Source organism: Brassica napus, chromosome C5 (assembly GCF_020379485.1).
Source record: "Brassica napus cultivar Da-Ae chromosome C5, Da-Ae, whole genome shotgun sequence".
Lineage (NCBI taxonomy): Eukaryota > Viridiplantae > Streptophyta > Magnoliopsida > Brassicales > Brassicaceae > Brassica > Brassica napus.
Window position 1 is genome coordinate 54,228,507 of NC_063448.1, and position 12,109 is coordinate 54,240,615.

The 12,109-nt window shown below is 36.6% G+C and overlaps 1 protein-coding gene across 1 annotated transcript; it reads right to left on the reverse strand.

Annotated features, from left to right (window-relative positions):
* Positions 1 to 10,439: 10,439 nt before the first annotated feature.
* On the reverse strand, positions 10,440 to 11,881 carry LOC106399915 (RAN GTPase-activating protein 2). Its single transcript, XM_013840357.3, has one exon. It carries the CDS (start codon positions 11,879 to 11,881, stop codon positions 11,201 to 11,203), a length of 681 nt encoding a protein of 226 aa, XP_013695811.3. The 3' UTR covers positions 10,440 to 11,200.
* Positions 11,882 to 12,109: the final 228 nt, after the last annotated feature.

A 12,109-nucleotide genomic window follows, 5' to 3' on the forward strand; every position in this document is an offset into this window, starting at 1 on the left:
CTTTTCAAAAATAAGTACTAAGCTTCTAGTACTAGCTAGTAACATTTACAGTATGTTCCAAGTGGATGATAATGCATTAATCAGTGCACTAAATATGTGAATCAGAATGTTTGTTTCCACATGACGTACAAAGCAAATGTATAGCAGACATGAACAAGTAGACACATAGTTTTTTTCTTTTCCTATTTAAGTTATTTTCCAAATTAAGTACTCAGCTTCTAGTACTAGTACCATTTTACAATATGTTCCAAGTGGATGATCACATATTAATCAGTGCACGAGATATGTGAATCAGTATGTGTGTATTCGTATTACGCACCAAGCAGATGCAAAGTTAGTTGATGTGAACAACAAAAGTGTGATATATATGAATTTTTATTTTGACAAAAATTGTGTGATATATATGAGTTTCCTCGTTGTTTAATCGCATGAATGTAGAGAATCGACCTTGGCTGTTCTTGTAACAAGTAAATCGACACACCAATATGTTTGGCGAGTTCTCTCCAAACCGGAGACAAACTCTATATCACTATGAATCGAAAACGTTACAAGCTTCGCACTAGTTGCGTGTTCTATGCTTTAGAAAGTTTTTATGTTTCTGTATTTTACAACGAAGAGATAAGACCTATATTTATACAACTTGATTTGAGCTAGTTCTAGTTGGAAAAGGATTTATCAATCCACCGCCATATGCATCTGATCTTGTTTCCTATTAGAACTTGGACTCCTTATTGTACAAGACTAAGCCCATCTTGTTTATGTCTTGTTTCAGGTCCAAAACCGAAACCCATAAGCAGCCCACCAGATGGCCCAAGAGACACAAGCCTCACATTCTCCACCTTGACTCTTTGACCTCACTCATCGACTTCTCCGTCTCTCTCTCTTTCTCCTTTGGCGACCAGAAGCTTCGACGAGCTTACCGCTTCGTCTCCTCCGACGATTGTCTGTTCTTTGATGCCGTCTTCACGGAGATGCATGCCTTCTCCGATTCTCGCTCCTCTCTATCTCTCCCCGGCTGTAACCTCTCTCTTCTTCGATTCCCCATGACCAAGACAAGATCCCGACTTCACCGCCGCTCGTCTTCACCGGCGCTAGCTCTCACCGCTTCCGCCATCGATATCTCAGGTTCTCTTTGCTCCTCCTTGTCTTCTTCCTTAGACAGTTGAACAAAGGTTTAACCTTTGATTTCAATTTCTTTCCAGCTCGTGCCATGATGAATCTGTTGTAGATTCGTGATTATTAAGTGACAAAGCCATTCAATTTCTCCTCACGCCACCTTTGAAATACCGAACCAGAACTTGTCAAAGAACAAAAGGTATCCTCTTTTGTTTTGACTTTCCTTCCTGTATACATATGTGTCTTTAAGCCCTCTTAGAAACCTGTAATGAAATATTTTTTTGCTGAATAATTTAAACATATCTCCTTGTTTAATGTTACAGCTCATGGTGTTGACGTCTCTTCACCATCGTTACTTCCGTTAGGTAATCAAATAGAATTGTTGCTTCAATTCTTTTAAGAGCTTTGAACTTGTGAATTTAATAACCTTGTATTCACAGCTTTGTTGAAGACGTTCCTTGCTGCAACAACACGTAATCCTTCAGGTATAACATCGACTTCTTTTTTTTTTTAAATGATTTCCCAGTTCCTGTTTGAAACTAATCCTCCTGCAAAAACTATTCTTTGACTAGTATTCCTTGAATAATTTTGCAGATTTCTTGTATAGACAGCTCCTGTCTACACCCATCATTCTTTAAAGGTAATCTTCTATTTAAATTCATCTTCTTCCCGAGCTTTGTAACTCCCTGTCGAACCATCAGTTTGCTTTTCCTGAAACTGATACTTTCTTTTTGTGGCCTTTCCGCGAGGTGAACGAGTCGACAGCCTTGTCACCTGCAGCCACACGAGACCTACTAAGGCAGAACCTTGAGGATCTCCAAGCATGTCTCGAACTTCTGTCCAGGTACACACTTAGTTAGGAAATTTGCAGGATTGATAGATGTGTGAATCTTATGAACCGTAACGTCGCCAGCCTCAATTACGTCTCTCATAAAGTGTAGTCTAGTATCTATATGCTTAGTCCTTTCATGGAATCCTCCATTCTTAGCTAAGTGTATAGCACTCTGTGAATCTGAAAACACTCTCACATCATCTTGCTCAAACCCCAATTCGCTAACGAATCCTTTAAGCCAAAACACTTCTTTAAAAGCTTCGGCTAAGGCCATATATTCTGATTCTGTCGTTGACAGTGCGACAATATGTTGGAGACCTGTAACAGATCTTTTTCTGTCCAAGTCTGTTGCATAGTCTGCGTCACAGAATCCTCGTACTTTGAAGTCTTCTCCTTTAGTAAACAGTAGATCTGAATCTAGAGCTCCTCTAAGATATCTCATCACCCACTTAACAGCTTCCCAGTGTTTTCTTCCTGGCTTGCTCATATAACGGCTGATTAAGCCCACTGCGAAACATAAGTCTGGTCTAGATCCCACCATTGCATACATTAAACTTCCAACGGCTGATGCGTATGGAATCACGTTCATGAAACTTGCTTCCACGTGCTCTTCTTCTTTTGTCAAACTTTTAAGCTTGAATTGTGGTCTCATAGGAGTAACCACAGCTTTGCTCTCTGCCATGTTAAAAGTTTCCAGCACCTTCTGTAGATACTTCCCTTGTGATAGTTTTAGACTTCCCTTCTTCCGGTCTCTGATAATGTCCATCCCAAGTATTCTTGAAGCTGCTCCAAGGTCCTTCATCTCAAACTCTCTCTTCAAGCTATCTTTGATTCTTTTAATTTCTTTAGAATCCTTAGATGCTATGAGCATGTCATCAACATAGATCAAGAGATAAACCATATGAGATAAGTCTGAACCTTTCATGTAGACGCAAGGATCATATGCACTTCTTTCGAAACCTTGTTGTTTCATGAAGCTATCAAATCTCCTATTCCACTGTCTTGGTGACTGCTTTAATCCGTAAAGGGATTTCAACAGGAGACAAACTTGATCTTCTTTTCCCTCCTCAACGAAACCTTCCGGTTGTGCCATATAAATCTCCTCGTCTAACGTTCCGTATAGGAAAGCCGTTTTCACGTCTAGTTGTTCCAAATCTAGATCATAATTTGCAACAAGTGACAACATAATTCTAATCGACACGTGTTTCACCACTGGTGCAAACACCTCTGTGTAGTCGATCCCTTCAACTTGTGAAAACGCTTTAGCTTCTAATCTAGCTTTGTATCTCGGCTTCTCAATTCCAGGAATGCCTTCTTTCAGCTTGAAAACCCACTTGCTGCCAATAATCTTCTTTTTCTCTGGTTTCTCAACCAGCTTCCAAGTCTGATTTTTCTCCAATGAATCCATCTCTTCTTGCATTCCCTCGTTCCATAACTTCCAGCTCTTACACCTTCTTGCTTCCAAATGGGATTTAGGCTCATCCTTATTTATTTCTTCTGCTGTAGCTAGAGCATAAGCCACGCAATCTGAATCATCAAACCTAGAAGGTTTCTTTACTTCTCTCCTGATTCTATCTCTAGCAAGAATGTAGTTGTCTAGATCTTCCTGTTGAGCTCCCACAACTTCTTCTTCACTTTCTGAGCTTGAAGATTCAGGTTCCGAGTTTTCTGATGCTGGATAAACTCCACCTTGAACTGTATCCTCTGTTTCAGTGTTTGTAGTTGTGTTTGAAGGTCCTTGAATCAGCATAGGATTGAACGTTACCTTTTTCGTTTTCCTTTTCTTCTCGTTGACTCCTTTAATGTCTTTAAACATCTCTTCCTCATTGAAAATCACGTTTCTGCTCACTGTGCATCTTAGCTCTTCTGGTAACCACACTCGATAACCTTTAGTCCCCTCTGGATATCCCATGAAAACTCCTTTCATCGCTCTTGGACTGGTTTTGGCCTGAGTCACGTGAACATAAGCTGTACACCCGAACTTCCTTAGATGATTTAAGTCTGTTTTGGTTCCAGACCAAACCTCTGCCGGTAGTTTGAAGTTAATAGCTGTACTGGGAGATCAGTTGATTAAGTAGACAGCTGTAGAAGCCGCTTCCGCCCAGAACTTTTGCTCTAAGCCTGCCTCTGTCAACATACATCTCACTTTCTCCATAATCGTACGGTTCATGCGTTCTGATACTCCGTTTTGCTGTGGAGTATAGACGCATGTTCTGTGTCTTTTAATCCCTGCTTCCTTACACAATGTGTCCATCTATGTATTGCAGAACTCTAATCCGTTATCCGTCCTTAGACATTTCACCTTCTTTCCTGTCTCAGTCTCCACGCATGTTTTCCACTCCTTGAAGTTTTGAAACACTTCATTCTTTGATCTTAGGAAATAGATCCTAGAAAAATCATCAATGAATGTAACAAAATAGAAACATCCTCCGAGACTCTCTACCACCGAAGGTGAACCCCATAAATCTGAATGGATGTACTCTAGGACTTCCTTAGACGTGTGCTTGCCTTTTGGAAAGCTTAGCTTGTGTGCTTTACCCAAAACGCAATTCTCGCAAAACTCCAACGTCTTCACATCCTTTGCGTTTAAATATCCCTCCTTGACTAGAATATTCATGCCCTTTAGACTCATATGTCCAAGCCTGGAGTGCCACCTCTTAGTCAAATCGATATCAGGCCTTGCGACTGCAGCTTCACCATCTAATACTGTCCCTTGTAAGTAATACAAGCCATCACAGTATTTTCCAGAAATAACCTTCTGATCTCCTTTGTAAAACTGCACCATGAAGTCTTTGCCTTCATATCTGCATCCCATCTTCTCCAATAAACCGTAGGAGATGAGGTTTCTGCCCATTGTAGGCATGTAGCGAACATCAGTGAGAATCACGCTCGATCCATCATCATTCATGATTCTGATCTTCCCGATCCATTTAATCTCGCTGATAGTGTTATTTCCCATCAAAAAAATTCCTCCTTCTATGTCTTTAAGATCAAATAAGATATCTTTATTTGGAGTGATATGGAATGTACAACCAGAATCAAGTACCCACTCGTCCTTAGTAGCTTGCTGGCTAGCTACTAGCACTAATGGTTGTTCTTTCTTTTCAGCTATGTTGACCGAATTTGATGGCTTTCTCTCTGGACACTGCCTTTTAAAGTGTCCCTCCTTGCCACACGTCCAACATTCTTTAGAGAACTTAGGTCTTGATTGTGATCTATTTTTGCTCTTTGATCTAGCTCTCCAAGTCTTGTCGTTTTTCTTTTCGCCCCTGCCTCTGTTGTTGCCAGCGTACATCCCCTCTGAGTTACTCTTGGACTTGTTAAGAAGTCCCTTCTCCCTTAATTCAACTTCCTTAGAATAAGCTGAGCTTGTAACATTACGAACTGTTAAAATTTCTTTTCCGCTGCCGTATTTTAATGCATCAACGAGAGACTCGTATTGCTTGGGCAAGCTGGTTAAGATCTGAATTGCTTGATCTTCTTCACTGATCTTAATGTCCAGACTTGCTAGATCAGCCACAAGTTTCAGAAACACATCCATATTTTCCTCAATGGACTTGTGCTCGTCCATTCTGAAACCTGCATATCTCTGCTTCATGTAGATTCGATTAGGTAATGTCTTGGTCTGATACTCAGCTTCTAGAGCCTTCCACATAGCCAGTGCTGTAGGCTTTTGCATAACCTTGCGCAGAATAAGGCCAGATAGACACAAACTGATCAGATTCTTTGTACGCAATTCCCGGTCTTGCTCCTTAGGATCAGGTTTTTCATCTTTCGGTTCTTCATCTTCAACATCCGCAGAAGGAGTTTTCTCTTTAAGAACAGACCCCAAACCAAAGATCTCTAGCTGACACAACATCTTATACTTCCATAGACCAAAATCTCCCTTGCCATCGAATTTTTCCACTTCAAATTTCTTTGAAATTGCTTCCATCTTTCTTATAACCCGTAAACTTGTTTTCCTTTGTTTGCAGGTTGCTGTAACACGCTTCAAGCTTCAATCACCAACGAATTGAGTCTTCTTCACTGTACCAGATAAGAATTTTCCTTGCTTGTTTATTGAATCTTGCTTTCAAATCTCTGTAACTAGGATCTCTGTTAGCCTAAGCTCTGATACCACTTGTAGAGAATCGACCTTGGTTGTTTTTGTAACAAGTAAATCGACACACCAATATGTTTGGCGAGTTCTCTCCAAACCGGAGACAAACTCTATATCACTATGAATCGAAAACGTTACAAGCTTCGCACTAGTTGCGTGTTCTATGCTTTAGAGAGTTTTTATGTTTCTGTATTTTACAACGAAGAGATAAGACCTATATTTATACAACCTGATTTGAGCTAGTTCTAGTTGGAAAAGGATTATCAATCCACCGCCATATGCATCTGATCTTGTTTCCTATTAGAACTTGAACTCCTTATTGTACAAGACTAAGCCCATCTTGTTTATGTCTTGTTTCAGGTCCAAAACCGAAACCCATAAGCAGCCCACCAGATGGCCCAAGGGACACAAGCCTCACAATGAAGAACTTATCATTCATATCATAATATTTTTTTATTCTACACAGTCATAAAATACTCAAAATATATTGTGACTACCCTTAAAATATGTCATTGTTGAGTCCGAAAATTTACATTAAAACTCTTCTCCTGAAGGAGGTATAGTGAAATCATTTACCATTTAGAATGATACACTATTGGAATAAATACCGTGATTTAAAAATAAATAAATAGATGATTCTATAACGTAAGCATGAGAGTACGTAAAAAAGTTATGACATAATTTAATCAAGAAAAGGTGGGAAAAGGAGCTGACCTGCAGACGTAATCTGTCGACAAATATCAATCTACATATATTGAGTCTTTGATCAGCACATGTGGTCCTAAGTCTCGAACCAACGCATTGAAATGAATTAGAAAGTAGCATAGCAACCCTTGGCCGCACCAAACGATCATGCTTTACCTTTTTAAATTTGTGTCCTATTACTTAAAGATGCTTTTAATTATATTAATTGAGTTTTACAATTATTAAGTGAATACCGACAGGCGACATAAGCAAATTAAAGTATGAGAATTTTATATATGAAAATAATTTGACTTGTCATGTCACACAAGCCCCATGATGCACACACGCACAAACATAAAAAAAAATTAAATACAGAGTGAAACTCGAATCGTTATCCATCAATATTAGTTGTTTCTTTCAACTAATGGAGGATCTAAAGGCAACGAATACGTCATACCACTTCAAAATTAGTGGAGACAGAAACTTAAGCCTTACGTTTTGATGCATGTAACCAAACCAGTAATCGTGTGGTGTCATAATGTGAAACGAGACTGTACGTACATCTTTAATCTTGATGTGTTGGCATATTTGAAAGCGATTTACAAAGATGCAAATTCTTTAGGATAATATGATTCTTGATTCGTATTTATTCGAAAGTAATTTGCCAAGAAAAACAAAATTTTGTAACGGAACAAATTTAACTATCCAAAACTAGTAGAAACGCTATATCGAATCACATTATTCGAAACGAAAGTGTACATCTCATGGCTCAAAATGATTTGCATAAGCAAAATACCATCTTTTGACTATCTTAGTGGAGCCTTTATGAGCCACTCCTTAAAACTTTTAAATTGTGACCAAGAATTAAATTTTAAATCGAGCTTATATATAAGCAATGCTTACACATGTGTATGAATTATTGGTTAACAAATTTCACATATCTATATATTTAGGTAGACAAAGAATATGTATATAGAATGTTAGGTATTGGCCACATAGAGTTATTGTTTGTCTCCTTAGCTTTTGTTGAAAGCATGACATCCACATGAAAATATCATTCTCATCCATAACTATTGTCTCACTCACATATCGTCCAAGCAAACTATAACTTTCACATAAGTATGACTAGGTTGGATAAGAATACTGATTCAACGGAACAAAAACAGTCATGGACACTTACATCGATCTATTCCATTACTAGAACAAATCATCCAATTTAAAGTTAATTATAAGACAACACCGTAACCAAAAAAAAAGTGAAACATTTACAAGACAAGATTAATCATGTGATGGACCACATGGTCCTATCTAATTTTAACCCCTAAAACACCCTGTTATTTACTCCTTATGCCACTAATTTTTCAAAGGAATTGACTCCTTCATTAAGGGTGTTGCGGTAAATTTAATTCCTAACGCTTTACTTCTATAATTCTCCATTTTAATTTGATTTTGGCTCGCTAACATTGTGATATAATAGGCCCACTTTCCTAATTGTATTTGTGTGTCAATCATAATTAACAGTGTGGTATAATAGGTCCACGTTTCTTATATCCGTATTTGTGTGTCAAAATCTAACCAACACAATAACCATTATAAACCAGGTATGATTTCACTGGCATTATACCATACATACACATGTCACTATCAATTTGTGAGGATATATTGTTATGAGCATGGGAATTCAACAATATTCTGAAGAAATTTGATACATACAAGAATTTTTTATGCATGTAGAATGTTGCTGACATTATTCACATTTTTGATACATAGGTGACAACTATTAAAAGTTAGCGAGTGCTAATCCCTAAAAGGTGAATCTGAACTCCGAAATTCATAACCTAAACCCAAAATACTTAACATAAACCCTAACAATAGTTTAGATTCGCTTCCTATCCTATGATACATAACCCTAACTCTAACAATGCTTTTCACTCGATTCCTATACTATATTCCAGATTTGATAATAATATATATATATTTTTTTTTTGAACTGAGGCTTTCTCAGATTCACCTTTTAGGGATTAGCACTCGCTAACTTTTAATAGTTGTCACCTATGTATCAAAAATGTGAATAATGTCAGCAACATTCTACATGCATAAAAATTTCTTGTATGTAATATTTTTACACAAAGAATATAAAAAAATAATGATAAAATTTGATTCCTATGGTATACTCCAAAATTTGTTAGTAGTTTATAATCCGATATTATATTTTTAAAATGCTAACTAGATTTTGGGTTACAATATTTTGATTTATTTTTTAATTAATATTAACGATTTTAGGATGGTTACAAAACGTTTTTATGGTATAATTTAATACTAATTTCCAGAAGAAACGATTTTACGATTGTTAGAAAATAATATTACATCGAGACAGAAATTTTTGCTTCTTTCCTTTTCTGTTTTTTTTTTTAAAGTGAATAGTCATAGACCTCACATTTTTTCGGCACAAATCTTTTACTTTTGGCCATTCGGGCCAATTTCAAATATATTGTTTATATGAACAAAAATAAACCCACATTAACACATGATTATTAGATTTTTCTGTTTCCTCAATAAAATTTAAACTTTCAAAACATATTGAAATATTTATAATGTAATCTGAAAAACTAATCAGATCTGTGGACTAATGAGTTTCACACTTTAAAATATAGTTTATTAACCGGTTAAAATTTTAAATAAAATAAATTTAGAAAAAATTCACTACATAATAAGATTTATTGATTAGATAAATACCACTTTGAATCCTTTCACAAAATCAATTACAATTTCGTAAACATAAATTGTCTTTATAAAATAATAATAAAAAGATGATAATTTTTTGGCAACTAAAAAAGAGAAAATAAAAATAAATGAAAATATTATATTTCACAATTATTTTTCAATTTAAAGAAAACAATTAAGAGGAAAACAAATCCGCGCTTTAAGAGCGCGGGTTAAAATCTAGTACTATCTTATATACGGACCATACTATCTTATATATGTTAAGGTGTGATTAACGATTGAAAGAAACTGAGCAAAAGAATCTATAGGAAAACAACATCTGCCAACAGCAGTCACGAGGCGAACACGAAATGTGACCACTGATCAAACTCATTACTATATGAATTATATAATACACAACGATTTAAGAACTTCTATAATGGAGATTTACTAATATGTATTGTCGATGTTGTCTTATTACCTCTCTTTCTATAGGAACCGGTCCAGAAACAAACAAAAATGGAATGCACGTGTATCACCACGTGCTTCTTTTAACAATTTCAAGACCTTGGTTTAAAGTGTGGTCCAGATGATTGTGACCTACCCCAACGGTCAAGATGATGATTGATCTGATTAAAACGAGATAAATACAATGGATACAATATAATACAAATGTGACTACTGTTGTTATTAACTTTAAAATTTTTCATTTAGTTTGGTTATGAACACTAGCATATACATATATACCAAGATTTGTGTAGTTAAATCATGTCTACTATCAAATATGACCATGTCAAATATTCTAATACAACAAGCCCAATTTTGATACAAATTGTGAAGCCACAGATATAAAATGACCCATTAGTTGATAAATAGGCCTTAATTATGGCCCACTAAGAAGAAATAGGGGCAATTATGTAAATATAACAAGACATGAAGAGAAAGGAGGATCGTCAATCGTGTTTGGTGAGTGGCTAATCTGAGCTCGAAGGTTATATAGTTTACATCACAAGTTGTAGTTTCCCTTACTTGAAAACCATTTTGAACTATTTTTTCTGAACTGATGTTGGTGGTGTCTTGTGTTTGTTTATAGCAGAGTTACCTTCCACGAGAGGTGAAGACTTGCAAGGAAAATGCTTACTCGAGCTTTAATGGGCTCAAAGTATCATCCCCGTGATCTTTGTTATTATGCAACGTTTGTTTGAGCTGTGATGATACATTTGAGTATTAATTTGTAGAGTTTCTTCTGTAATATCGCAATGGTATGAGTCTCTTGATGTGTGCTTTGTGATTATAATAACAGCACAAGACAGAAGAGAGATGCTTGAAGAGCCCATGCGCAAAGGAACAAGCTCACTCGAGAATGAGGTCCCTAATGAGAGAGAGATAAACCGGCTTGCCGCACGTAGTGAAGATGAGTTTTGGATGTTTGAGAGAATGGATGAGGAGAGGCGAAGGTAAGAGAGTTACAGAACACGTCTGATGCAAGAGCAAGAAGTCCCTGAATGGGCATACACTTCTACACAGAACCAAGATTACAAGTGGAACAGCGCAAAGCACCATTTTGGGATTTTAACACACTGAGAAGGATAACTTGAGAACGGAGTTGAGTTTGGTCTCTTATTCTACCTGTCTGTGTGTGTGTTTTAGAAAGCGTTTAGATGTTCTCCTTGCAAATGTAACTTATGCCATTCTAAAATGTAATATACCTTAGCGTTTGAATTTGAGATAACATAATCCCAAATCTCTATTTAGTACATTACAAACTAATAAAAGTAAAACACACTCACAAATTCATCTTCAAAATCTTCATGAAGACTCTCACTTTCCCACTCTTGATCATCATCATCATCATCCACATCATCTTCATCACCTTCATAAGGGTCATTCTCATCAAACGGTCCAAGCAACTTAGGACAATTCTTGAATATCTCCATAATTTCCTCTATGCCTTCAAATGAAATCGTGTTCCCATCAATGTTCAACATCTCGAAACCTTCTTTCTTGACAGCAACAAGAGCCAAGCTCAATGCTCCTTCTCTGGTCAGGTTATTATTGCTCATATCAACGTATTTCACCTCCAAAGGTTCCATAATATAAGCAATCTCAAAACATCCCTCATCTTTAAGGTCATTATTCGACAGGTTCAACCTTTTGAGATGCCTCTTTGCTGCCAAACAAGCTGAGATATCTGGAGCCGCCTCATAGGTTATGTTGTTTCCAGCCACTTCTATAGCTTTAAGAGATGGAGCAGAGTTCTCGAGAGCGTTTACTAGAGCTATAGCACCTTCATTCTCTAGGTTGGTATAACTTAGGTTGATTATAGTCATGAAATTGAAGCTTGAAAATGATTTGCTCACAGGAACTCTAAGTTTCATGTCAGGACAAGTACTCTCAGATTCATTCTCTTTCATAGCCTCCTTCTTGGTTAAGCTAGTCTCCGCCATCTTCACCTCCAGCTCCTTTGTTTTGTTTCTCATGTTAACCAAAAGAGTCCGTCTCTTAGCCATTAAGAATATAGGTTTTATTAAAGTAATAATTATAGAGGTATTATAGGATTATAAATCGGTATTATAGGATTATAAATCTACAATCCAAGAACATATGTATTTCTTACCAATAAATGAATTTAAAATCTTGGAAATTATGAACTTATCTAATTAGAAGATATTTTA